Below are 27,081 nucleotides of genomic sequence, written 5' to 3' on the forward strand. Positions count from 1 at the left end.
TGTAGAATGCTACATGATTCTCCAAGTAATCATATCTCCATTCTCGTCGTTATATATCTCTTGATTGTAAAAGGAAAAGTAATGCATTATAAAGAATAGAAAAAGAGAAATGCCGCCGAAGGTGACGAAGGTGACGAGACGATGCTCGTCACGGAATCCTAAGCAAGTGCCCAATTTCCTCTGAGCATTTCCTAAGAAATCATTACTTTTTCATCCCACTTTTCTCAAGGGGCAAAGAAAAAGGATTAAGTATATCGCAATAGTTCTTCCGCTCCTTTTCTCTTTTTGCCTTATCTTAAAGGCAAAATCATCACTTTTTAGGTATAAGTCCACTCGGGAATCAAACTCTTTTGTACAAAATTCTACAAGTCCACTCGGGAATCAAACCCTTTTGTGCAAAATTCTATCAAACGTATCTTTCCATTGTCTCGTAGCAAAAGTCACCCACAAATCAAAAAGAACGTGGCGGAATTCGAGGCACGTCTAGTCATACATAAATGTATTGGGCTTAACAATACTTAGCCTAGTTCTTTAATCAAAGATTAGTGCACTAATCAGGCCTCTTTGTCAGTTAAACCCCCACTCCAAAGTTCTTCTATTCTCATCACTAAGCACCAGTCCAATCCGCAATCATGTTGTCCTCCACCACACACCGCTCGCGATCGAGTGGTTTCCCTTTGGCCCTTCTTTCCCCCCTCGTTCTCACGGAATCACAAAGTTGGCGAACACGTTCTTGCGCACGCTTTTGACTCTTGGAGAGGAGAGAGAACCATGCGATTCAGCTACGCAGCAAATGGCTCTCGATGTTGTCGTGCGATCCGTGCGTTACAACGAGGGTCGTGTAGATTAATGCCTAAATAATGTTTCTTTGATTGGGTCGCTTTTGGTTCCGTAATGTTTGGTGCAACATAGATCAACGGTTCCCATTTTAATATTCGACCTGCCTTGTTCTTTCAATGTCTGAAAGGTACTTGATCGTTCTTGGTATTTGTCCTGCTCTTGAGAGAGAGAGAGAGAGAGAGAGAGAGAGAGATTATATGAAAGTAACTTTCCTTCCAAGTGCGGGCAAACTTAGTGATTAATTATAAGGCCGTGAATCGTGTTAGCCATTGATTTAATCTGATGCCTTTTGTACTTGGAAAATAGGATTGGTAAGTATGATGTAAAAGTGCTCTTGTCTGCATAGTTTTCATATCTTGATAGCTTTATGCAAACTGTACTATCATATCAGTAATCCAAGATGCGGGGGACTAAATAGAAAGAGAAATTATGGTCAAGAACTATAAGTGTCTTTCTCAAAAGTCTCGCAGGTCAATCGAGTGTCACGCGTATCTCCCAATCATCCTGAAGAATAGTTGGAGACAATTTGATCTCGCATCTTGAAAAATATAACATGTCAACGACTCTATGTTGATGCCTTGACTAAAACTTAATCAAAGAGGTGATTTAAACGCTGGTACACGGCACCGAAGCTTGATCTGGAATTAGGAAATGAGAAAATTGATATTTATCTCCTGATGTTTTATGTATGAAGAGTCAAAGGGATGGCCTATCAAATACAAATAGACATCCCAATAAAGTAAGAGCGACTAAACTTACCCCCCAATTTTCTCTCGCAAAGTTGCCATCACATGGCCTCAATCATTTGCTCATCATCCAATAACGTTTCAAAGTTATCAAAACTAAACAGACTTGCATGTCGCTGCAAGTTTATGTACTCAAGAAAATTCCATATTTGCAGCCAAGACATACTATCCAATTTGTAAGTTGTTTTATCCCAATCTCTCATGACATATGATTTTTTAATGTTTAAAGATGAAAAGTCATGGGATATTCTTTCTTCATTTTCGAGATATTCTTATTTTGACGGAAAATGACAAAAAGATGCTTGGGATAAGTCTAAGTGAACACATCCTCGATTGATGATGACTATTGGATGCAGCAAATTTTCATCAACATGTTCGAAAATTTACATATAACATTCTAAGTAGGGCTTCGAAGAAGACGAGTTTTTTCTTTCTTTTTCTTTTTTTTGTTTGCCGTGTAAGACTCCTGTGGTGGAAATGACGCTGAATTTGACCATAGTAAAAGAGGGCAATAATGAAAGCTGAGAGACCATGATCACCGCATTGACTTAATGAGCACAAAAACAAGACTTTAATGATCTCTCTTTTGTCTGCATTTCCTTCAGATGATCCCCCGCCATGCCCCGAGGGATTTGACTCATCATGTTCTTGAGTAAAAGACACAAAGCTGTTGTTTTCAAGTTAATGGATGCAAGCAAGGCGGCTTTGCACACTCCATGATTGATGGGATAGCGTCACGCATGGTCCATCACATTAAATTCCTTTTGCTTGACCCTCCACACCGTGTCTGTGAGGAAGAAAACAACAAGCAATGACATGGAAGATATGGAAGAAACCAGCAAGCGAGAGACGGAGAGAATCCATAAGCTTCACACAGGGCTAATGAAACCGAAGCATTTCAAGCAAAGCAATCTCAGGAAAAGGAAAGGAAGAGTGAAGAAAAGAAACTGTAAACGAACTGTGCCAAAGGAAAGACCTAAAAGAGGTCTTGACTTGAGACACCTTTCTCCCTCGAGTCAAAGTGCAATCCCGCACGCAAACACTTAGGGGGGAAAAAGGCGCATGCACAACGATTTCGCCCCCACATTCCAACCTCAATTTCCATGCGAGAAAGTCGTGAATCCATGGACGGAACTTCTCTATTCCCGTTTATGTCTCCATCATCTTAATGGTGCATCCATATGAACGCGGCTTATTTTGATAAGCGTTATCATCATCATATTATGTATACTTGCAGCTTTTGTTGAGATAATAATAGAGATATCATTTAATAATAAAATATTTTTTTATCCATCATCTATGGAATGAAATCTTTCGTTTTTTAATTATATCTCAATCCGTGTCATATGTATAAGATCTCAATACTTATCTATTTTGGTTTGATTGTCGCAACATCAATGCCACGTGTCATCTCCTAGGCAAAATGGCACCGACTAACCGATTAGTCATCCGACTGCATGACGATAAGGATATCAAGGGTCGATTTTAGAGGCATGTATTGCTTGTTCAGTACACTCCTAGGGCACACCAAAGAGTACTCTTGCAATGGGTGCATTTGAAAGAAGCCGATCAGTCGTCTTAAGGGTGAAATGTGAAATTGGAAGAGACGTAGGGACTGAAATAAAAGCTACAAACAGGCTTACAAACACATGTACAGGAGAAAGGCGGAGGCAGACACGGAATCGCAAGGTAAAAGCCACCTGCGCACAGTCTGACCCTCTGTGTCTGACCGGCCAGAGAACTCTGGCAACCGCATTACTCCCTTTTCCCACACGAGTCGCACACAAAGCGCTAAAGAAAAAACCAAGAACATACCGTGCAATTTTTCAACAATACCATACTTTGAAATTTACAGTCGAGTGTCATCATCACTGAAAAAATCACGTCGTACTATACTTTATATTCGATTGCAAATACTGCAGATGCAAGAAACAAACCATGTTTTTCGAGGTTTTAATGTATTGATCGCGACAGGAAATAACATTGTATGCTCTACGATGTCTTCTTGCAGGTTCTGTTCCAATTTCGATGCCCCGCTGACCCGGCAACTCCCTCGTCCTTCATTCATTGCTTGCTCATCCCTTCATTTATCAGACCCCTTTCCTGTCATTCAAATTCAAACATTCAATTTCGCTGCCTGCAAAAAAGCTCAGCTCCATAAAATTAAAAAATAAAAAGGGTATATTTGCTAACATTAATTTATTGAATACAACTCTAATGTCATTGTCGCATGATGTTCTCTCTATCCTCTCATCTCTTCCCCCATATTTCTTGTCATTTCTTTTTTGAGATTATATTATTTATCATCATTAACTTCCTGTCCTTCCCATTATCCTTCTAGTTAAGTTGCGGGGGGCTTGTCAAGCTTAAGCTAACTTGGCCATCCCCAAAGCTACAAGATTTATCCCAAAAAAGCTTGGTTTAGTTAACAGAAAAATAATAGAAAATTGAGGGCCCCCCCCTCCCTATCATCCATCACGAAAGGTGAGGGAGATGAGTGTCGTGTTGATAGGTTAACTACACAATCATGGAAGGACAAAAGCTAAAAAGGGGTTGGCATGGAAAAGCTTCAAGCTCAAGAAGATCAGCTCATTTTCTTCCATGGCGTCTCCAACCCTACACATTTTAAATAATTTTGTAGCCCAAAGACAACAACACAGCATGGTAGTAGCCAAACTATTTATACCTTAAACCTCCCCCTTTTTCAGACCTCGCTCTTTTCAACCTCCTTGGCTTATTGTTAAGTGTGTGAAATTCTCTCTCTCTCTCTCTCAACCCAAGAATAAAAGGCATCCACAGTTCAACGCAAGAAAGAGGACGACATCTGCCTCCCGGTCTCTTTCTCTCTCTCTCTCTTCCACCCATGGCTTCGAACACCAACATGCAGAGCTACGGATCCGACCCGGCGTCGCCCCACACGACCTTCGTCCAGGCCGACCCGTCGAACTTCCGGGCCATAGTCCAGAAGCTGACCGGCGCTCCCGAGGACCCCTCCGCCCACAAGCTCCCCCTCACCCTCCCTTCGAGGCTCACCCCCAAACCGCCGCCGGCCGCGGCCGCCGCGACGTCCAGCTCCGACGTGGGGCTCCGGCGGCCCGCCTTCAAGCTCCACGAGCGGAGGCAGAGGAAGCTTGACATGATCCAGCTCAGCCACAAGGACGTCGGGTTCTACGCGGACAAGCACGTCCTCACCTCTCCGCCACTTCCTTCTTCCTCCTCGCTCTCCCCGACGTGGCTGAGGCAGTACGGGAAGAGAGGCGGGCTGGTGGGATTCGGCGGCTGCGGCGAGGCGGTGATGGTGTCGCCGGTGTCGCCGCTGGATCTGTTCGGGAGGGCGAGCCCGAGAACGCCGACGACCCCGGCATTGTTGTCGCCCCGTGAAGAAGAAAAAGCCGAGGAGAGAGCGATTGCAGAGAAAGGGTTTTACCTGCACCCGAGCACTCCGAGAAAAGCCGAGCCCGAGCTGCTGCCCCTCTTCCCTCTGCACTCTCCTAGAGACCAAGATCGTCAAGAGCGTCCCTGATAATTTTAAATCTTAGTTAGCTAACAAGAAACAAGATCTTTTATATTTTCTTCTTCTTCTTCTTCTTCTTCTTCTTTTTTGTCCTCTTTTGGTTCTTGATGCGTCTGGTGCTTATTAATTTTGATCTGGTTTTGCGAGTTTCATGAGGACCGATGTTGGTTGGCTTCGTCGGTCGCGTGACTAATTTGTACTGTACTGGTTGCTATTGATTGATTGTGTACTTTGTTCTTTTCCTCCACTTTGCGTATTTTCCCATTTTCCGAATTCTTGCTCATTGTTTTAGATTATTGAAGAACTGAAACTGCGACTTTTGCAGCAGCAAATGGCGTCAGAATTTTCTTGAGCACCATCAAAGTGAGGAAGTGACAACTCGATCTCTTTCTCCGCCCTCGCAGTGCCTTTTGGCGTGACGTCTGCGCACCATATTCTTTTTCTCTTTCGTCCTCTTGTTATTTTCTGGACGTGGAGATTATAATATATATTAACATGCACAAAAAAAGAAAAGGGCAAACATATACTGAATCTTCCCGGCTCAAGAATCGGGTTGAATCAGCTAAGACAGCGCAACTAAAGGGAAGCTAGCAAGTTGACTTGAGGGCTTAGTTTCGTTTTGAAATTGCCTGTGATGATGATGCATAAGTTGCATTTCCGTATGTATTGCTTCTTCAACATGAGATATACTGTTGTCGCGGATGTGGACACAGTGAGGCTGAGTTGCTGTTGGATTCAATGGCCATTAATAACGGGACTGAGTAATCTTGGCGCCCAGACAACGCCTAGGGTTTTTGTCCTCCTGTATTAGATTTTAGACATACTGGCCTGGACTATGAAAATTTATGGGAGTCAATTCGGTAGTGTGTGCCAGGAATTTAGCAGGCTGCGTGATGGGAAGTAGCTGTATCTCTTGTTCAAAAATGTCAAAAATTTACTTTCTTCAATTGTTTAACTTGATACTTACCCATTCCTAGTCGGAAAATACTGCGATAGTTAAATATTGCTTAGCAGAAAAAAAAGGCTGAAGAACATTCGTTACAAGGCGATTGTGATGTTTGGAATGGCTTTTACTTTTCATTCTTGCCCGCAAAATGACGCGAGTGGCAAGCGGCAAGACCGGCAAATGTGTGTGTAAAAAAAGTTAATATTCGATGACTTTATATTTGGTTAATTGTAGCAAACTTACTTCTTCTTAGATGAATAAATTAATATTTGTACAGCATTTTAAAGGAGGGTTTTGGGAATGAGTAATGTCGAATTTTGAAAATTTTAATTTCCAGCTGAATCATGAATGGATAATGTCAATTTTTATCTTTGCTCTACATCATATTTGAAAGTTGTATATTTCGTTTCTCAATTATTTCTTTCAATTACTGAAAATAAAAGTAATATTCTGAGACTTGAGAAATTATGACAAAATCATATTAGTTTTAAATTTTGATTTCAAGTTGGTAGATAGAGAATACATATAGGCGCGAGACAACTCTTTCGAAGTTTTGGAAGAAGGGTGCCTTCTCACAAAGAGGGTCATAGTGACAATATGTTGTTTCAAATGAATGAGTTCTTTGACATGCAGAATAAGGTCTACGAGGCTTTCTATTTTATGGCGGAAATCTCTCCACACCCAAGGAATCGAATCACGATGGATCAAATCCCATAAAAATTAAATTACAGAAGTCGCGAAATCTGAAAAGCCCTAAAAGTTAAAACTAGAGGGCAAACTTACATTGGTTTACAAATGGCCTTGGACATGGGATATGAGAGGGGTAATACTGGAGTTCGACTCACGAACCCTACAACAAAACTCCCGTTCGATTGAAACGTTATCACATGAAGGGACACAATTTGTTAGGCCGAATTGCTGAGTTGACAGAGAGACCTTGGTTATCCAGCTACGTCTCTTCCAGTGACTTGTGGAATTTGTGGGGTTTGCAAGTTCAAGCCAAGATGCTTTAACATATGATCGAGCCTTCCTTTGTCAATTACCGAAAAGAACAAGAAGGGAGCTTTCTCTTCGAATGGACCTTCGACATACAGGATGTTTCTTAATCTGAACGAGGGAAGCATCCACGCTACAGTAGAAAAGAGGGTGGTCTGCTGATGCAAGATGTACTGACGATGGTGTTTTCAGACAGTGGGTATTGTTGACTTTCGATTGTTGAAGGAGGAGAGATGGAGGATTTGCTTTGCCGGAAAGGACATGTAGAAAGCTTGTAGCCTTGAAGTAGCGCGGCAAGAGAGATGGTGCGCAATCTTATGAGGCAAGAAAGGGACATTTTTGCCTTGTACTCCGAGGATCTCGAATTCGATACTCCTAACACTTGTTTACGAATTTCACACGCTGCATACTCCAATCGTTTTATTAGCCTTCACGAGATGGACAGTGCTGAAACCTAGAAAAATATGACTTGCTTTTTCCCTTGACAACTTAATTTTAAAAAAAAGATAACGAATGCAAAATCCAGCTTTTAATAACTTTTAATAACGCAAATCCACTCTTTTCTCTTATTATTATGGCAAAATTGCGTTTTTTTTTCATTAAATAAAATATCGCCATATATTAGGAATTTTCTCTTCTTCTTTTTTTGCAAAAAAATATTGACACTTATTGAGAGTTTCGGTTCCTTATGCTTATATTCCTTTTCAACGTTTTTAGAAACCAAAAGTATTGATGCTTGTCTTTTCATTTTGAATCTCGTTGGCAATTTTCCAGGTCCAAACAGCAATTGGCACTTCAATGTTCTCTTTACCAATCGTGGCATCGTTTATGCAATTTGAACCCAATGATTTGCAGGTCTTTAAGAACATGAAATCCCACTTCGTGTTAGAGACTTTTCAATAAAGTGATGTCGAAATGGCAAGAGACGAATGCGAGTTTGGTTCTCTTTTGCACTTTTGAGCTCACTGGAGGATCATGATTTGAGCATCTGGTCGCTCAAATATTATTAGCAATCAAGAAACTTGGGACTAGGAGCATTTTGTTATAGGTGCACAGTAAGGGCATCAAAGCTAGAAGCTGACGAGGATGGAAGATGGAAGAATATATGATGCTTTATACACGTCACGAGTCACAAGTCGTATGCTTTTCTTTCTTTTCTTCCTTCGAATTGAGTAGATGACAATCGACATGTCTAAAGAATCCCAAAATATCAAAAAACTCATATGATTTCGTGATAGAGTGGAAAGGCAGTAATTTTCATTGTTGAGGAAGGGTAAGTGTCGCGGCATAAGTAATACCAAAAGCGACATGAAATAGATAGGGCACTAGAGGGGGAGTGGGTGATTGTCGTGAATTCGAATGCCATGTCGTAGGTGAAGAATGTCGAGTTACTTGGAATCGCTTGAAGTCAAGAAAAGCATATCGTAATGAATTGGTCTGTGCACCGAGTTCCCGAATTCCGAAAATACCAAAGTTGAGGAATCCTAAAGTTTAGAAAGTATTGAAGAGCCAACAGCCAAAAGTCTCCAAATGATTGAACTAATAGGGTATTGTAGATAGAGGACTAGGATGCTTCGCAGACAGGATGGTGCCATGCGTAGGGAAATTAGCAATTGATGGGTTGTCACTAGGAATGAAGATGATTCCAAGGTAGAACTTGAAATCTGAGAACCGGACATATGAGAATTTGTTCGATTCCAAGTTTTAAGGTATGCAGGGTAAGTTCCAGGTTCCAAAAATTAAAAAACATATTTTAATTGATAGGTTCCAAGTTTTAGGTAAGTAAAACCTAGAACCTGGAATAAGTTTTTGTGTTTTTCTTGATCTATATCTTTGCGTGATCCTACAGTATGACATAGCGTCCAACAGTGAGTGTATAATTTGGAACTACTAGTCTGAGCTTCCATTTTATGATGGAGACTTTTACTTTATTAATATTTCATATTTTTCGTGTGTTTAAATATAAATTGTAGACAGTGGATTGTAGTAGCAAGTATTGGTCATAAATGGTGATTTTAAACTATAATCATTCAATTAATAATATAAGTAGAACTTAGGTAAACTTTAGAACCGACTCTAGAACTTGTGACATGGTAGGTTCTAGGTTTCAAGGTATACATGGTAGGTTCCGGGTTCTAAAAAATTAAAAACCTATTCCAACATATAGGTTCCAAGTTTTAGAAGAAACCTATATGAAATTTGAAACTGTTCACTCCTAGTTGTCACGTGTCATGAGAACACATGACAAGGAAATGAATCAATGGCCATTTGCCATGCGTAAGGAGGTCATGTGCCAATGACAGCTTGCCGAGTGTTCGAAGGACACAGGCTAGAACTAAATCCACTAGAAATTGTTAGCGAATTGGCCAGATCATCCTTGACGAGCTTGCTTCAAACTCACCAAATCAAAGCTCTCCAAAAGTCAAACAACAATAACCTAGGATCCCACCCCAAATACTAATTGCATAGAGCAATGCTCTGTAAAGCAAGTTTGCAATGAGTCCCTAAGCAACAGACATTTGTTAGTAAATTCAAGAAATTATATCAAGAAATAAGGAAAAATGACATTAGAAATACCATAACTTTTGTGCGGCGCTCACTTTATCTTGGTTACTTAAGTGCCAAATTAAAAAAAACGATCATTTAATTACATTCGACGATAAATTACAGCCAAAAGCATATGTGGTATTTATAATTAGATATTAATATCCATGTGGATTCTTTTATAAATTACGTGGCTATTTTTATAAAATTTTTATTCTGACGTGGCTTTTCTATAAAAAGAATTTCTAACGTGGAATTGATGGTCTCTCTTTTTTCAACCTATTTTCTCTCTCCTCTTCCATTTGTAGCCATCATCACCAACCTTCACGCCTCCTCCAGCCGTCGCCGCATTATATTGGTGAAGTCGTTGGCCGACACTGCCGTAGGTCCAAGTTGAGCCGCCCCTCCGTTGTCCTTGTTGTCCATGACCGATGCCTCCAAATTAGGCCCATCCAAATTCCAAATCCGGAGCCATCGTCACTCATGGCCATGGCTCCAAATCTGGAAGCTTGGCTAGATTTGTATGGGTAATTTTCTCTTGCCACTGCAAGATAGACTGTGAGTGGTCGCTAAATACATTAATTCGCTCTCTTCTTCGTCATCGTCCTCTTCTTCTGGTCTCAGTTTCCGACGCTCCCACTGCTTTGTGGAAAATGCAATTGCGATTGATAAGTTTCTCCTTCGAGAGTGTTAGGCAATGGTGGCTTTATCTTCGCACAACCTCTCTCTAGCTCAGTTCACTTGCCACTGAACTCCCTGTTCTCTTCCCAAGCCTCTCTTCTATAATCATCCTTTTCTTTCTGTTCTGAACGCTACTCATGTCCCGTTCTGTTGCAAGCATTATCGAAGCTTTGCAACGTGTTTAATGGTGTCGTTTATGCTAAGTATTTCGAGTCAGAGTGTCGGGGGGCCACGTTGGATAGGAAAAATGATAAAATATTGTCACGTCGGATTTCCAGCGTCCCAAATCAGAATTGGCACTTAAGTGATCGTTTTTTATTTCAAAAGTAGCACTTAAGTGATCCGGATAAAAGTTTTGATACCAAAGTAAATACCATACAAAAGTTATGGCACTTATAAGTGCTCTTTTCTCCCAAGAAATAATGTATTCATTTTTCATAATATAAAATGAACGCATTATGGATCTACACTCATTTTTATGATGGATCAGCTTGATCACCAAAATTGCGAGTAAATGAGGCGAAAGGATTACTGAAAGATCAAGAACGATTTCCAAACTCTCTTCAACTATTAAAAAGAAAAAAAATAAAATAAAACTCCATATGTTTCTAGAATTGCATTACATATTGCAATTTGAAGCAACCTTACTTGGATGAATCCTTCAATAAGATCACTCACCATGTTATATGCCTTTAGGTCTTAACTCAATCCCTTTGGTTTAGACGCAAAATCTATGCTTTCCTCGCTTGCCGAATTAAATCAATGAATTCCTTGATAGAATCAGCTCTCCAATTGAATGAATATTGATCTACATAACAATTAGCAAGAATAGAGCTGAATTTTCTCATGTTTCATCCTCACAGCGACATTTTAGTACTTGTTCAATTCCTAGATATCAATTTGCCAAGAGATATATATATATATATATATATATATATATATATATCGGTCTTCTCGGTCTTCTTTGCAGAATCCCCCTCATTCTTTTTGTGTACAGTTGACTTTTTTTATGGAATCTCTAATCTGATGTTGATAAAGCACTTAATCAGGAAAAAAGAACGATGCTCAGCATCTGCAAAGTCATTAAGATGATAATTAAATATATGTTCTTCGAATTGATTAGCTATTCTTGCATTTCACCCAGTGTTGCATCTCCCAATCATGAAGCTGACATTCTCTTGGTTGCACTTTCCCTTTAGCTTCTTATACACTTCTCTCCCCCTTTTCGCTTTCGAAAGATGGTTGAAACTTAAAACCTTGCATGAATCTTGATAATGTAGAGGACATAACTTTATCCTCCTTCTATCAATGCATGCAGTCGTGGACAATCTCCCACCATAGCTTTTGCCCTAACAATCTTCTTGGGCAGATAACAAATTAGCCCAGAATCCAAGTTCAAATGATGAAGAATTATTATCATAATGATTGCTACGTGGGTTTTCATTTTTTTAAGTAAAATTGTGCAGTTCCACCATTTTCATGTGTTAACAACCACAGAGATGTGACATGTCTCCGTTGATATTGCTACTTCTTATGTCCAAGTTCTTGCTGAGATTTCCCCTTTTGAGTTGTGGGTAATCACTCACGATTGTGAATGCATAACAACTATTGGAGAAGCATTATTACTCGAAGTTGAACAACTAAACATGCATGCTGGCGAAACATTACCTTATTATTCTTCCCTCGGTCCGCAGATTAATTAATAATATCATCACTAATCATGCAGATTAAGACGTGATGTTGACATGCTGTACAGTGCTTGTTCTCTTACACTGATGAGCCATCATGGTCACTTCTCTAGTTGCACTGCAAAACATATGTATCTGGTCTAACAACTCTTACGGCAAAACAGACGGCCTAATTTGATGAATGTAGATTAGGAAAAGAATGGAGGAAGAAGGAAAAGTACTATATTATTGAAAGTCAACGATTAACACTTGACATTAGGCAAATTGAAAACCAAATTCAGAGAATGAATTTTATCTTCAGGTTTATATTTATTTCTCTTTTATTTCTGGAGATCAAAATTCTGAAGATATTTTTTTGGGTTTACTATAATTTATGTTAATTTCTAGAAACAATTTCGAGGAGATATGTTCGATATCGGTTTGTGACTTTTGGCGATCCGCGGTTAACTAATAAATTCTGAAAAGTTAAGTTTGTCAGTTATGGTTGAGTAGAAAACATATGGACTTGTCGTTGGTATCGCTGTTTTTCAGAATTGCTATTTATTTTGTACAAGTGACCATCTGAAACACTTCTGTTCTTCCTGTTAAGAATCTACGTTCTCTTTCACTTCATCTTTTTTCCTTTAGAGAGGCCAGAAGAAGTATAAGAAGTTGCTGTCTTAAACTGGCTGTACTTCTGTAAATCCTGCAAGTGTGTTCCTCTAAACACTACAGCACCGATAATGGAGGAATTGAACACTTTTAAGGACAATATGCTCTAGCAATCACCAACTGAGTTAAACATTGCTCGCGGTATAGAGTCAAATCATGAACATGAACTTCTTCGCCAATCTCCGCGTTCTAAAGTTTTGAAGAATGAAAGCTAGCTTGATGTGCACAGATTAGCTTGGAAACATCTTTGATGAACAAAAAGGAAAAGTATAGCTTTGAAGCATTACCAATTGAAGGCCCGAAATAGATTGAAAAGGGTAAAGATAAGGAAGGAAAGAGGCCTTGCCAGGGTCATTCTATAAGGTGCTCGAGCATGTGATTTGGCGTCCGGCACGAGCTCTCGCATCATTATGCGAGAGATGCTCCGATGGCAAGATGTTGGCAAGGAAAAATACTTCGGATACTAACCTGTTCCTATGCAATATTTAGAAATTCTTGATGGAGGGCCTTCCTAGGATCGAGCCATTTCTAGGGAGTTATTCAACTATTGTCCAAGTCCATTTAGGTTGGTCCATAACAATTTAGATGGGGCAATATCTCCACCCAAGCCCCGATCTATCAAAGTCCATCAATTTCTAAATTTGTGGCGTTAAACTGAAACAATGGACCTGATAGCTTTATCCATACGACATGTTATGGAATGAGATTAAATAATAATGCATCTTGATTGTTTCGTGGAGAATAAATAATTTGAAAAACATTTCCTATAAATGATTGCTTATATCACTTACAAAAATGAATAAATAAAAAATATTTTCATCGTTCATATAGATGTTTAAAGATATAGATGGTTGTCGATAGTGACTAATTATATCGAGCAATATAAACGATTATTTTAAGGAATGTATTTTTTCGAATCATTCATTTTTCGTGAACCAAACAGAGCCTTATTATTAGAAAATCCCAAACTGGTAAGTCCAATAACCCAGAAATCAATGAAATGGAAATGATAATCAAAACAAAAAAAGTTCCCTTTTTTCTTCAACCATCTCTACTTTCTTATTATAAGATGCTGCCTGATTCAAGTGCTTTTATCAGAAGAGATTCAAAAGAGAGCCTCTTGCTCATGTGTGGCCTCTATCTTTTGCTTCATCACTTCAACGAACTGAAGCGCATATTGATTGCTGGTTATGCAACCCGGCTACGCCGTTCGATAGCTGCTGCCTGTTTCTTCTCCGTTTGGTGACGACTATAAAACCTTCGCCATCGCCATTTGTATTATTTACATCGACTTTATTTGACCGTGCCTTATTAGTAGCCAACTCTGTCTTCCCTCCATTTCCGTAGAAAATTTTTATTATTGCACTGTCGTTGGCTATCGCTTCCGAAGGACTATCAGTGTGATTTATCTTCTTTTCACTGACTGCTGAGTCACTCGGCGGTTCAATGCCATTCTGCACCGACTTTACAAAGAGGCTGAGCAAGATCTGCCTGGCAGCGAGCTTTGACTTCTCTGCCTTTGAACTGGTCTTTCTTGCAGTATCGTCTTCAAGTTCAGCATCAGCTCCTTTTTCAACCTTTTGATGCTCTTCTGTAGACATTTCATCCAAAGAAAGTGACGCCAATGAAACTTTTGAATCGCCTGCCTCAGTAGGAGAGTTTTTCCTGGGGATGAATTCTGGGGCATGTGGATTCATGATTCTGGGAGGACCGAGTCCAGTTGTTTCTGTCACGGGGGCTTGATATTTCCAAAAACCGTGTTTCACACGTAAAGAGTGGTTTGTGCTGTAGTATAGTGGTGATCTCTGCCCACAAGGAACTCCTACAGCAGCTGGAGGGACTCCAACTGATTCAACCAACAATCCTTGAGTAGCTCTTACATCATAAACACCGGTGATGGCAACGGCATTCATAGGATGAGCCATCGCGAGCACTCCCGGATTGAATGGCTTGGCTGCAGCTGAAAGCTTACTTCCATTTGTTTCCATTGACTTTTCCTTAGGAGATGTCATCTCTTCTCCTTCACGGGAAGCGTCGTCATGTTTATCTTCGCTTCCATGCTGTTCTTCATCTTTTTTCGCGCCATCATCTTGAGCTGCCTCAGCAGCAGAGTTATTCTTGATTTCTTCCTCCGGTTTCTCGGGTGGCATTTCGTGTACCTGTGGTTCAAGTTTTCCCTCGTTATTTTCCTCAACCTTCTCCAGTAATGGCTTCAGAACTGTACCTGGTGGTGCCAAAGCAACTTGCTTGTAAGATAAAGATTTCGAAGCCATAGTTGCAAGATTTGGTGGGGAGGGAGAAACTTTAGGTAGAGGCGCTTTATCCTGCGTTTTTACTGAATCTTCTCCGGCGCTCAAGCTAGAACCTTTCAACTGCTTGAGCGGGGATATCTCTGTTGCATGGGCCCTTGGAGCAACCTTTTTGACAGGCGAGATGATTTCTCTCCTCGAGCTACTTGTACTAACATTTGTATATTCTGAACTGCTTATGTTTAGTTTTGCAAGGACTGGCCGCCTCTGGTTGAACTTCCGCCCGATGGTATTGCCTGATCGCCCTTTTGGATTGGCTTCTTGCCACCCTTCATCTGAAGTTGTTTCTTCCATGCTCAAAGTCAACACCACTGCTTCGTGTCTAACTGCATCATCACCTTCCTGATCTTGTTCATCCATATCAACCGTGCCGGGTCCTGCTTCAGCTGTAATGCTGTCTTCTGCAGCCTTGGTGCTTTCTGCGCTATCTTGAAGCAAGGCATTATCAGCTGTAGCCTCAGAAAGCGCTTGAGTGGGCTTATCTCCAGTCTGCAGCACCTGATAAAGTACAGACGAAAGGAAAGAATCATGTCAAGGGGCTTGCACGGAGTTGGATGCCTAATAGCAGTAGAAAAAGTAAATGACAACCAGAGAAAGGAAGTTGACAGACTGTCACGTATAAACCTCAATGACCTGACTTTCCTCAATATCTTTTGCCAAATCATGTAGCATAACTAACGGACTCAAAGTAGTGGCATGCTGCTTAGATCACATCCACATAATCTTGACAAGATATTGCCGACTAATTTGATTATCTAAAACTATTCCGAACATATAAGGCCAAATAATTCCTCATAAACAAGAATAAAGAAAACCAAAATAGAAATCGAAGTATGAATACTGTTATGACTGGAAACAGGAGAAAAATATGAGGTGAAAAGGGACAGAATCAGCTGCAAATAATATATACCAAAATTAGCTGATTAAATATCTGAAGGTTCAAAACAGCCATTATTAATCTACTTAATTTACCTTGGCACGGCGTTGCTTTTTGTGCACGTCACTCCTTTTGAAATCTTGATCGGAACTAATATAATCCAAGAGATCAGATACACTGCAGAAAATGGCAAAAGAGTTGGTTTCCTGAGATACAATCATGCAAGTGAAACCAAAGTAATCTGGGGATACCATAACACTACCTAAGGTGGCCTTTGCTTGCAATTGATGCATCTGGTTTTGGAGTTCCATTTCTGGCAGCTTCTTGCTGCTCTAGGGCCTTTGATTCAAAATAGTCAAGCCATGCAGCAGCATCCTATAAGAATATGACAGGTGAACAATTTTTGAAATCATAGGCCAAGGATCTGATACAGGGATTTAGCTGCATTATTTTCTCAAATTGATTCATAGTTCAAAATCCCTCTGCAACTATAATTACAGAGAATTTTCTCATTAATGCTTCCTAAAAGTTTTCAGCTGCCACCGAGCATTATTACAGAAGGATCAAGTTCTTGAGATACACCGTCACAACTAGCCAAAAAAGGTCAACACATGTTTCAATGACTCCCAACTTTCAACAAGAATTCTCACCTGAGTGCGAAGGTCTTCGGTCCCGAGCTTGGCTTCAAGTATTTTAAGTGTGGTTCGCTCATGCTGCACACTTAATGAAAACGCTTCCATCAATGAAAGTGCTATGGCTATTGCGTGAAAGCTTGCTGCCGTCTGCCAGATTAAAAAGTCACGTCAGATGTCCAGTTAAGGGGAAAAAACAACACATTGACATAACAGGTTCAAAGAAGGGACCTGTATATGATCAGCTCCTAATAATCTTTGGTTGCACTTTAGAGCTTCATGCAGGTATCTAAGAGCAACATGGACATTTCCCATGCCCTCTTCCATCATAGCCACATTAATGTAGGTTGCAGCAGTGTTAGGATGAGAAAGCCCACATGTAAAATGAAGAAGAAACAAAGCACGGTTGACGTACCTGCGGATAATAATGTTGACAAAAAATTTAGAAAATAACACAAGTCAAATATAACGAACCTGTATATTAAAATACATCAAAGAGGGAAAAATACACATTTGACAAGAAACAACTATTAACTACTTGTTGATATTTAGAAAATCATCAAAAGAAAGAGAATTCTGAAAATAAACAGAAGCTAGTCGCTCACTCACTTCAAAGCCAATTCAATGTGCTGCAGGCGATAATAAAACACAGAAAGGTCTCCATAGCTTTTCATCGTATCCGGATGGTCAAGCCCAAGCTCCCTTTCGTTGATATCCAAAGCCTTTTGCTGATATATGGTTGCCTAGAAAAGGAAATCAAATATTCCAATCATTAGCATGATCACCAAACCATCTTAAAATGATTACTCAAACATTGGAAGGAAAAGCCGGAGAAGAAACTTTCTGCCCTAACTGCAACTGTACTGATCTTTCCAGCAACTCCTATCTAATTTAGGAAGGTTGATCGAAGAATAAAGATACATCCCCTGGTATTCTGATTGTTTGTATTCTCTTATTTTAGTGCTTGGACCATGAAGTGAGTTCTCATGCATGCTTATTGCCACGCAGACCATTTTACACTAGTCGGAATAATGTTTCTGACAAAGAATATAAACATCACCTATATCTATCAGGATCTAAGTTCCCATTGTATTCTTAGAATTAAACCTAGAATACGAAGTGGAAGGTAATGGTACCTGGTTAAAATCTCCAGTATGGTAAAGAACAACTGCTAGAAGACTGTATGCACTTGCTGTTGTTCGATGACAGGGACCACAAACAGCAATCATCTTCGCTAGTGCCTTCACATTCAAGTAATAACACATTTTTTTTTGTCCCATAATGGAAATAATGGAGTTAAGTTAACTGTTGACCCTTGCACACGATCTGAAAAATTAGCAGAATGTACCTTTGTCCCATAGGTAACTGCTTCCTCCAGTTTTCCTTTATCAAGAGCAACTTTAGATGACTCCAACAATGTCCGTCCATCAGCTGAGGAGCAAACTACATGCTGCAGATTATCATGGAAGTCAAGTCACTGGTGATATACCATCGAGAGAGAGAGAGAGAGAGACATCTACCTTGCACACAGGGACCATGCTGACGATGTCAGATTTCATAAAGGGGTTTCGACTATCCATATCATAGTCTCTAGGAACCAACTCCAGCCCAACCTGAAGACACGAAAAAAGAAAAAAGCTCATTAGTATCTTATTTATGAAGATGTCAACATATTAAGTACAGTTGACTGGAAATTTACTTTATGGCAAAGTCCTCGGAGAATGGACAATTTTCTGATATGTTGAAACTCGTCGTTCAATGTCCAACCAAACCTTCTAGATAAAAATGTTCTTAGCCACTGCAATCTGAGAAGACGATCTTCATTCAAGGTTTCATCGTCTTCCAACCCACCATTTCCAAGTAAGAAATTAAGAGTTGATGCAACTGCCAGAGATAAATCTTCAATATTTTCGACCGAGGCAACAACTGCTTTGAGGACGTGCTTGAAAGCTCGAGTGACCATCTCATGAATACAAAGTGATTGTATGTGAGGGAGCTTCTCTGCCAGTTCAACCTGAACGGTATTTTATAAAAACAGGTCCTGTCAAAAACTACATTCTTACAGTAGCAGAATGAGATATTGGCAAAAAGTACTTCAGAAAAGACGAACTTTATGAAAAATAGAATCATATTAAAGGGGTGATACATAACTCCACGTAGCATTTTTTTCGAATATATATCTGCTTGTATCACATCCACTCACTGAGAGAGAGAGAGAGAGAGAGAGAGAGAGGAGTGCGGGAGCATCCTTACCACACGACCTAGGGAACACATCTTTAGTCCCCTCAAATGCATAAAGTCGGTCAGTGTGTGGCCATCAACCGGGGAAAGTTCGAGTGATCCAAAGTCTGTTACCTAATTAAGTGATAATGTTAATACTGCGTTAAAAGAAAACCCTTGTAGTTCTCTTGCTAGAGGAAATTGATACATGAGCATGAGAAAATTACCAGCTTTGGTAAAGCAATTTCATCATAGTATCTGTGTGCCATCTGGAGAAGCTCTTCTGCTGACTGTAGTAGGAGGTGAACCAACAAATTTTAGCATTTGGAAAACATGTTAAATTGTAAAATCGCTGACACAACTATAGCTATAGCACAGATACTTCTGCTACCAATTTAATTAGCTGCCACCATGTAAGTTGGAGGATCAGGCGGCATCAAAACAAACACGTCAGATAACTGAGTGAATAATTGGTAAGAATTTATATCATGGTACTTTAGAGACCTTTAAATGAAGACCAGTTCCCGTTTCTTCAAGACGCACAAATGCTTCTTCAGTTATTAACTTCCTCAGTTCAGCTTCGCTCGTGGATTCATCATGGGTTTGTGCTACCAAACTGGAATCTGCCGATGGAGAGGAATCATTTTCTCCAAGACCAGATGAAGTAGTCGTTATGGTCTGCTTTCTCTCCCTCTTCTTTAACAGTTTGAATTGCTTCCCAAGACCTTTAACTGCTTCCTCATCCTCATTATTATTGTCAGGGTTTTTAGAAAGGTTTTCTGAAGGAGCTTCTTTCTTTTGTAGATGCTGTATCCAGCAAGAACCAAGTTCCCATCTAATAGATCTTTCAGAATGAATCGGCTCCTCTAACTCGGTCAAACTTTGTTCAGTTATTTTTCGAACTAGATGGTCAGAAATTTCTAACGTATCAGCTGCAGGCTTGGTCGACTGCCCTCCTCCATGTGATTCACTATCACCAGAGTTCCGTAGTAAAACTCTTAAACTGCAATGAGGCATCAATCTCTTTGGTGAATAAATCTTTGGGATAAAAGAATACACATTTTAGATGCCATGCTCTTGGAAAAAAAAGAAAAGGAAAAGACCAAATACATAGTCTATTTTAAATTGCCTGCCAATAAGATTGGCTCTGAACGTTCATGAAAGCCAAGGCTCATGGAGGAGAGATAACGAAACATCATATATGCATATGCACTTTTTCCCATGTTCAGGTATCCACAGAAGCTCTTAACTTGTATGAGTTAGAGATTTGGCTAACTCTTTTTACCTGTTAAGGTTGAGGGAATTAGCTCCTCCATTTGGTTGATCATCAATTTCAAGATCACGAGCCTCGATCTTCCCTATCTTCTTCTTGGCAACAACTCTTACTTGTGCAGTGTATCCACAGTGTTTTACAATGACATTGCCCAATGAGATAGTATCCTGCAGAATATCATCTACATTAAAAGGGAACTACTAGACCAAAGTGGAAGATGCTTTTGATTGTCTGATATCACTGCTCTGAATTTTCACCTCATTGAAACAATTTTGAAGATCAAGTCGCTAGGGAACCGATGAAATTACAAAAGGGTATCATTGAGATAGCAAGAACTTACATGGATAACAACATTTTCATCTGCAGTGATCCCTTTAAGCAGATTTCTCTGTGCGATCTCCTCTGCATGTTGGTCTCCATTCAAGGTTCCTTTATACTTAGAGTTTGCATCGGCTGCATCTCGTTTTACTGAAATGTACAAGTCTCCCACTCGATCCTCTAGCACAACTGATCCTGGCACATGATGTTTTGCATCCTTAGCATTCGAATCAGAATTTATCAGCCGGCGTATTGCTTCAACAACTCTAAAGATCGAGACATCAACAAAGAGACTATGAAGCACAAAAGCCTTCCGGTCACGAACTACTCTCTCCTCTTCTGTTTTGCATGGCAGACTAGCCAGTATTGCAAAATCCGTGGCCCATGGGCGAAGATCATGCTCGCCATGTCTTCCTTGACCACCGCCATTACCTCCCCAGTTCTCATCTTCAGCTGGCAGGGATGGGAAGTTGGTGGGAGACTCCATAACAGATGGTGGAACCAGCCATGAATTTGCTCGAAATCCGTAAGGAAGATTACCAAACTGGAAATTAAACAAAGAGATCAGATGCCCGGCACAAAAATCATGTTGAGAAACAAGCATTCGTCATTATCAAGTCAAAAAGAGTCACCTTGTTGTGCTCTATGAATGCTTTCATCAACGACTCATAGCCCTGAAAAATTAAGCCAAGTTTATCAGTCAAAAACAAGAGAAGCCAAACTATTTCATTCTTTGCAAGTGCAAATACATTGGAAACGATTTCAAAATTGCCAGATAAGAACCATCAGCAAGATTTGATTTTTGAGTTGCACTCAGAAACAGTTTTTTTACCCTCTTCTCCTTTCAGAAACATTCTAAACCGCGACATTAATGCTACAAGACTCAAGAGCTGTTCTAGCAAAATGCACTGGGGGTAATTTGTGTAGAGTCACCAACTCTGTGACTTTATTGAAGAGTGCCTCTTTGACATTTGTGAACCAACCAACCAAGAAAAAAATTATCATTCACAGGACATTGACTTTCCTCAAGATATGTACAATTGGTGCTTTGGTAATGGAACAATTCTTTATTTAAGTGTGCCCCTAAGTAATCATTAACGCTACTCTAATGGTAGATAACCAGGACAAGGAAAGACTTTTGAAAGAATTTCTTTGACACAACTAAAGACTCCCCAAATTGGACACGCGAGAAATGGCCATAAACTTCATCTGGCAGCTCAAGCTGAAATGGGGAAACAGAAAAGATTAACTAAAAGGTGAGATGAATCTATTAGAGCGAATTACTGACATTGGCAAAACCTCGACTGAGCTGTTGCAGGAGATCCACAAGAGAGTGGCTTTGGTGAAACACTTTGCCTTGAGTGTAGAATCCTTTTACCGATGCAACTACATTTACCAACTTCCCATTGCATATCTTGATCTGCAGCAATCCACCAAATTGTCCAGCTCCAGTCAGCCAATTATCAGGAGTTCAAATGCCCAACAACTACATTGTGACATGAACAGGGATAAAAATGCAAAAGAAGTGTACTATATTTGCACCTGAATTTCAAAATAGTCCCCATCACACCTCTCTCCCGTATCATCTTTTGGGCACCTCTTCAAACCTGAAACAGGCCCAGAAATAATTAAAACTCGGTCGCCGAGTCTATAGCCTCGAGAATTTAATAAAAGCTTATCGTCCGTATTTGTATATATTCGGCACCAAGAAGTTTGTTTGACGTGACTTCACTTATGACACTTTTGTCATACTATAATTATGCAGAATCACTTCACTATACATAAAAACTGAACCTTTTACCTCGATATTCAATCTCAAGAGCTCCAAATACATGTCATTGAAATCTTAATTGCAGCAATCTATCTCCCCCATCTTTTTGTAAGAATGATCTCTCCCATTTTACAGTAAACAAGTAGTACCCATCAAGTCCAACATTCACCCCCTCTTTTCAATGGTTATAGAAGTTAGGATCACCCATTTTAAACTACAATTTGACAAGCTCCAATCGTTACCCACAGTTTTCCAGGGGAAGGGACACCGGATTTCCCAGTAATGCCTCTGAATCATTCCTACGGTCACCGTAACTTCTATTTCTGTCCAAAATTAGTAGTTGAGGATGAACCGGCATTTTCCCATCAACCAGACAGGTTCCAAGTGGATCATGAACTCCACAACCCAATTGAATCATGGAAAACAAGGTGAATTCTTTGATGTATTGTTCAAGTCCCTTCCTTTTCTGTGCACTTTATACGGAAGCAAAAGAAAATGTGGGACTCACTGTGAATGGGTGGTGTGAGGTGGGAGAGAGAGAAGAAGTCGTAGAACTCGGAGAGCTTCGGCGTCGGGTGGATCGCCGCCATGTCGAGGCTCTGCGAGATCGCCGACACGGGCGGCTCCGACGGGCTCTCGCTCCCTCCGGCCTTCCCATCGGACGGCGACGGCGACGGCGACGGCGGCGACGGCGGCTGGCGCGCCTGGTGGGCCCTGGTCTTCCTGGCACGTGCGTCCGGGGAAGGCGGGGGCGGGGATCGGGTGCTCTTGGGCTTAGCGAACCTTGCTGTGCACGCCACGATGTCCAGGAGCCTCCGCACGTGCGATACGGCCTGGTCTTCCTCCGCGTAATCCTCTGCGCAAAAACATTACATAGGATCACAAAAGATTCCTCACATAAGAAATTACATTAAATAATAAAAAAAAAGAACTTTGCATTAATCTTTCTTAGCTTGAGCGATGATAATGCCACTGAAATTTTTTATCTAATTTTACATTGTACGAACGTGGCAAAAATTGATTTTTCTCACTAAACTGGATATGTCAGCAGGCACGCGTGATATTTTCGTTTTCAGTTATTGCGTTCACTATTTAATATAACTTATTGATGGGTACGTTTTCCTTTTCTAGACCGTTCATGCAAAAGAGGTCATCAAATTGAACTTTAGCACGCCCGATAGATTAGGACTTAGGACTGGTGATTATTTATTGCATCCTCCTCTAGCAGGACATGGGACCTACATCTACGTAGCATGTCCTAATGAAATTTATTGACTCCCCAACATGCAACACTCGGACAAAAATAGATGATGCTAAACATTGTAATGTAAGTTAAATAAACAGTCTTTAATTATTTGTTTTATTATTATTTTTTTTGGTGCTATTGAACATTCGCCGCCATGCCGGGAACCCTAGCACCAAGATTCCATCACTTCGCACAAAGCAAGAGGACAAGAAGGGTGGGTAAGAAATTTTCAAATGACATGAAAAGGTTTGTCACCAAGAGCCAGGACAAGTTAGTTGCAATTAGGAACAAAATTGAAGGCCAAAACATTAAAAAAAACATTGAGGAAGGTTCATCTAACAAAGTAACAAACGGACATGTCTAGAACTTTCACATGTATCCAAATCAAAATTGATTTGAAAGGCCGGTATGCACACAGCACCAATGTACTTGCTCTTCTCCCACCCAAATTCTCATTTGTCAAATTTTTTTCCCTCGAGAGCATCATATCGAAATGTAATGCCAAGACGAAAACAAAAGTGTTTCCTCTAAGTTCAATGTCCTTTGTGCCGGATTTAGGCATTTGTCCATGTGCAATGTCGTCCCCTAGTGCTCGTGGTTGGCACGGAGAGCAGATCGAAACTCCAAAATAGGCAAAATGGTTCCGCCAAATTTGATCAAAAGTGAAAAATCCCAAGACCTCACGTATGAATTATAAATGCCGTGCAAACGAAAATGTGAGCTAGTTGAGGTTGTAAATTGGCTGAACGACAGGTAGAAGATCTTCACCTACCTTCAACCATCTTCAGAAGGCACGGTTTCAAAGTGGCAACCTCGACTTTGTCATTCAATCGCAGCCCCTTGATCTGCTCCCCCCCAAGAAAAAAGGAAGATTAAGTGGGGAAGAGTTTGGTTAAGAAGAGTTGACAAAAAGATGAGGCGAGAAGCTGTGCATTTGTGCATGTGATCGAATTCAATGGCAAAATATGTTGGGTGAATATTGATTGGGGAGAAGGCTGTGGAGCCTGAGAAGAAGGGCCTTGCCTCGTGAGACAGAGAGTAGTTCGTAAGGTGGCATGTCTCGACATGGTTGGCCAGCAATCTTCGGACATCGAGTAGCTTGTCGGTGGAGATGCCCTTCAGACAGTCAAAAGGCAAAAATCATGTCAACCAATGTGAATTGTGATTAATCTAGGGAAGGACTGGGATTTGTTTAATCAAAAGTTGGCTATTGGGAAGAAGAAAGAGGAGGAAAAATCCAATTTTCTTTACCTTGAGTGTCACTTGCGTATCGTATGGGGTGATGACGGCTATGTCGAGAACGCTAGGCACAACTGTCAAAAAACAAGAACATCAGTGCCTCCTCAAAGTTCTCAACTTTTCAAGAGAGTCCAAAGTTGCAAGAAGGGAATATGGAATCAAGAGTTACAGATTCTTTCAAAGTTAGGACTGCTATTCCAACCTTTCTCTTCCTTCCTCTTCTTCTCTGCTTTGGCTTTGCCAGACTTGCCTCTGCCTGATCTAGGAGCCATTTCTCTCGCTGCAAGAAGTCCGCCCCGGCGACAAGAAAAGAGCTCGAATTCTCAGAAAAACACTAATGACCCGGTTACCGTATCGTCGGTTATGTCGAGATTGAACTGCCGATGCCCGCGCTCAAATGGTGGACCATGTGGGGGAGCATCATTGATTCATTGGTGACCACTTATGACTTAAATCAATCCAACGGGAAGAAGAACGAGGAGGAGGAGAAGAAGATTGTGAGGAGCAATGAGAAAGTAGTGGAGGAGGAGCGAGCTGTGAAGAGAGAGAGAGAGAGAGAGAGATGGGGAGAGAGAAAAGAGAGCTTTAAGAGGGAGCTAGAAAGGGAAGGAAATCTAGTGAAAGTCTTTCTGGTTTTGGAAGAAGATAGGATAAGGGGCCTTGGGTTGGTTTTTTCACCCTCTTGTGGATTTGTGAGCATTCCTGACCTCTCCTTCTTGCTAAATGACCCTGACCCCCCACCCCTCTCTCTCTCTCTCTTCCTCTTCTCTTCTCTCTCTCTCTCAAAATGGGAGACCTGTGATGAGCTAATTATAAGAGAGGGGGGACTGGGGAGCGCAAACGAGCCTGCCCGTGCATGGGGACAAAAAACCAGAGGGGCTGGCTGCCAATGAGCGACCGACACGTGGCCGGTCGATGTAGCTAGCCAAATGCCTTTTGTTTTATCGCATATTGGGATCTTGAATTTTCCTCTAGATGGTATATACGGGGGCCGGACCGTTGATTTGGAGAGCAAAATTGCAGAGAGAATCTTGAGGAGCTGGAGTCCATCACTGAATCCTGCACTTTGTCACACTTCCCTGGTGATTAGCGCTTGTATTCGTTAGCCCCGTTTTCACATGCATTCGACTTGGGATCGATTGACTCGAAATGTTTTGCAATAAAATAGATCAAGAAAGGGTCAGCTTGGAAATGGCACATGAAGATTTTGTCTTTGCGGTTCTCTCCATGTAATTGTCTTATTACGAACAAAACATTTCTCGCGCTCCCTCCGGCCGCGCACGAGGAATTGCGTTAGATAATTACAATCGGGAGTCCCTCTAGACCTAGGAAAACGAATGGCGTATTCGCCGAATGAAGTTGTGTAAGGCCAAGTGGGGTCGCGCTCGCCCGTGTGATTGGCGCATCCCCGGATCGAATACCGAGGCAACCGACGCGGTCATCTAACCATACGGTATAGGCCAGGCAGGACACGAAGGGTTATAATAGAAACCGATGTTGAATTTATCGGACGAAGAGATGCTCATTACGGTTGTAACATTAGAAATCAATAATGCAGTGGAGAAGTGATTGAATTCAAGGTCCTCTTCTTCACCTAGGTTTTACAGTCATTAACATCACTTATGCTTTTGGAACCGATTACGGGTCAGGCTCTATAACTATAAGCGCGCTCTCACTCTCGTCATATTGTCGGCCTGAAAAGAACGAAATGCGTTACGGGTTCGACAGCCCGCTCTCCCTCCCCAGCATGAGCCTCGAATCAAACCGCATATAAGGCGATCGAGCGAACCACTGTTCGAGTTTTTGCGATTTCTGAAAGTTGTCTGGACTTTGGAATCGACTTCTTGTGTGCTCTAGTCACTCTCTCGCTGTCATCAGTGTCGGTGTGTATTCATAGCAGAAAAAACCGAAGTACAGCTATGCGACCAAACACTTGCTCTCCATCCATGCTTTACTCTAACCCATCTTGCAGAAGTAGTTGAGGGGCTACTCTTTCACTTTCACCATAGTCACTGAAAAGAGAAAGTAGAGAGATAATAGAAGAGTCGCCAAGTGATGAGAGGAGAATAAGGGCCATGCCAAACGTCGTAATCGCAAGTCTAACGAATGGGAAAAAATAGGGTTCTTCTGAATGGAAGAGAAGCGACACTGACATTACATCGATGAGCGCATGGAGGATGTTTCTTGCATTAATGGCTCTAAACCCAGACCTTCGCTTACCATTCAAAGCGATCCTCGAGAAAAAGACACATAGCCACTAGAAAATGATTTCGCAAAATATTTCGCGGATCACCTCGTATTGATGTCAGTGAAGGGAGACTACATTTACATAAAGGGTATATTAACTCCATAGTCAAGTGACGTGGGATATTTCAATATGTACTTCATAATACCGTTTCTTACGTGAAAAAAAGGGAAAGGAAGAAAACGTACATCGACATCACTATTCCACGGCGCATCGATAGGTTGTTAATCAACTAAAGATGGCCAAAAAAGCAGAAAAGGGTTGTTGGGGGCATGTTCTGTGGGGAACGAACAATCAATTTTCCTCGCTTCCACTGCTGGATAGCCTTTAATCTATCGCGTTTAC

At 40.9% G+C, this 27,081-nt stretch overlaps 2 protein-coding genes across 3 annotated transcripts; one reads left to right on the forward strand and one right to left on the reverse strand.

The window, feature by feature from the left end:
* The first annotated feature begins 4,127 nt into the window (after positions 1 to 4,127).
* LOC115678439 (VQ motif-containing protein 11-like) lies at positions 4,128 to 5,347 on the forward strand. Its single transcript, XM_030601845.2, has one exon. It carries the CDS (start codon positions 4,450 to 4,452, stop codon positions 5,107 to 5,109), a length of 660 nt encoding a protein of 219 aa, XP_030457705.1. The 5' UTR covers positions 4,128 to 4,449; the 3' UTR covers positions 5,110 to 5,347.
* Positions 5,348 to 13,530: 8,183 nt separating this feature from the next.
* Positions 13,531 to 25,248, reverse strand: LOC115678429 (protein REDUCED CHLOROPLAST COVERAGE 3). 2 transcript variants are annotated; one of them, XM_030601825.2, is made up of 24 exons: positions 24,694 to 25,248; positions 24,504 to 24,565; positions 24,276 to 24,368; positions 24,025 to 24,097; positions 22,515 to 22,862; positions 21,778 to 21,842; positions 21,524 to 21,655; positions 20,868 to 20,909; positions 20,258 to 20,779; positions 19,930 to 20,084; positions 19,149 to 19,647; positions 18,872 to 18,934; positions 18,678 to 18,779; positions 18,124 to 18,438; positions 17,945 to 18,037; positions 17,773 to 17,874; positions 17,561 to 17,665; positions 17,034 to 17,167; positions 16,656 to 16,839; positions 16,443 to 16,574; positions 16,055 to 16,167; positions 15,888 to 15,969; positions 14,831 to 15,413; positions 14,673 to 14,765 (listed from the first exon to the last, which is right to left on the reverse strand). In XM_030601825.2, exons 1-24 carry the CDS (start codon positions 24,761 to 24,763, stop codon positions 14,719 to 14,721), a joined length of 4,116 nt encoding a protein of 1,371 aa, XP_030457685.1. In that variant the 5' UTR covers positions 24,764 to 25,248; the 3' UTR covers positions 14,673 to 14,718. The 2 variants fall into 2 exon arrangements, with proteins under 2 accessions (XP_030457684.1, XP_030457685.1); XM_030601824.2 differs by having other exon boundaries at positions 13,531 to 15,413; positions 24,694 to 25,243.
* Between the last annotated feature and the right edge of the window lie 1,833 nt (positions 25,249 to 27,081).

Source organism: Syzygium oleosum, unplaced genomic scaffold (assembly GCF_021117445.2).
Source record: "Syzygium oleosum isolate NSW1041296 unplaced genomic scaffold, Sole_v2.1 Sole_v2.05, whole genome shotgun sequence".
In the NCBI taxonomy this organism is placed as follows: domain Eukaryota; kingdom Viridiplantae; phylum Streptophyta; class Magnoliopsida; order Myrtales; family Myrtaceae; genus Syzygium; species Syzygium oleosum.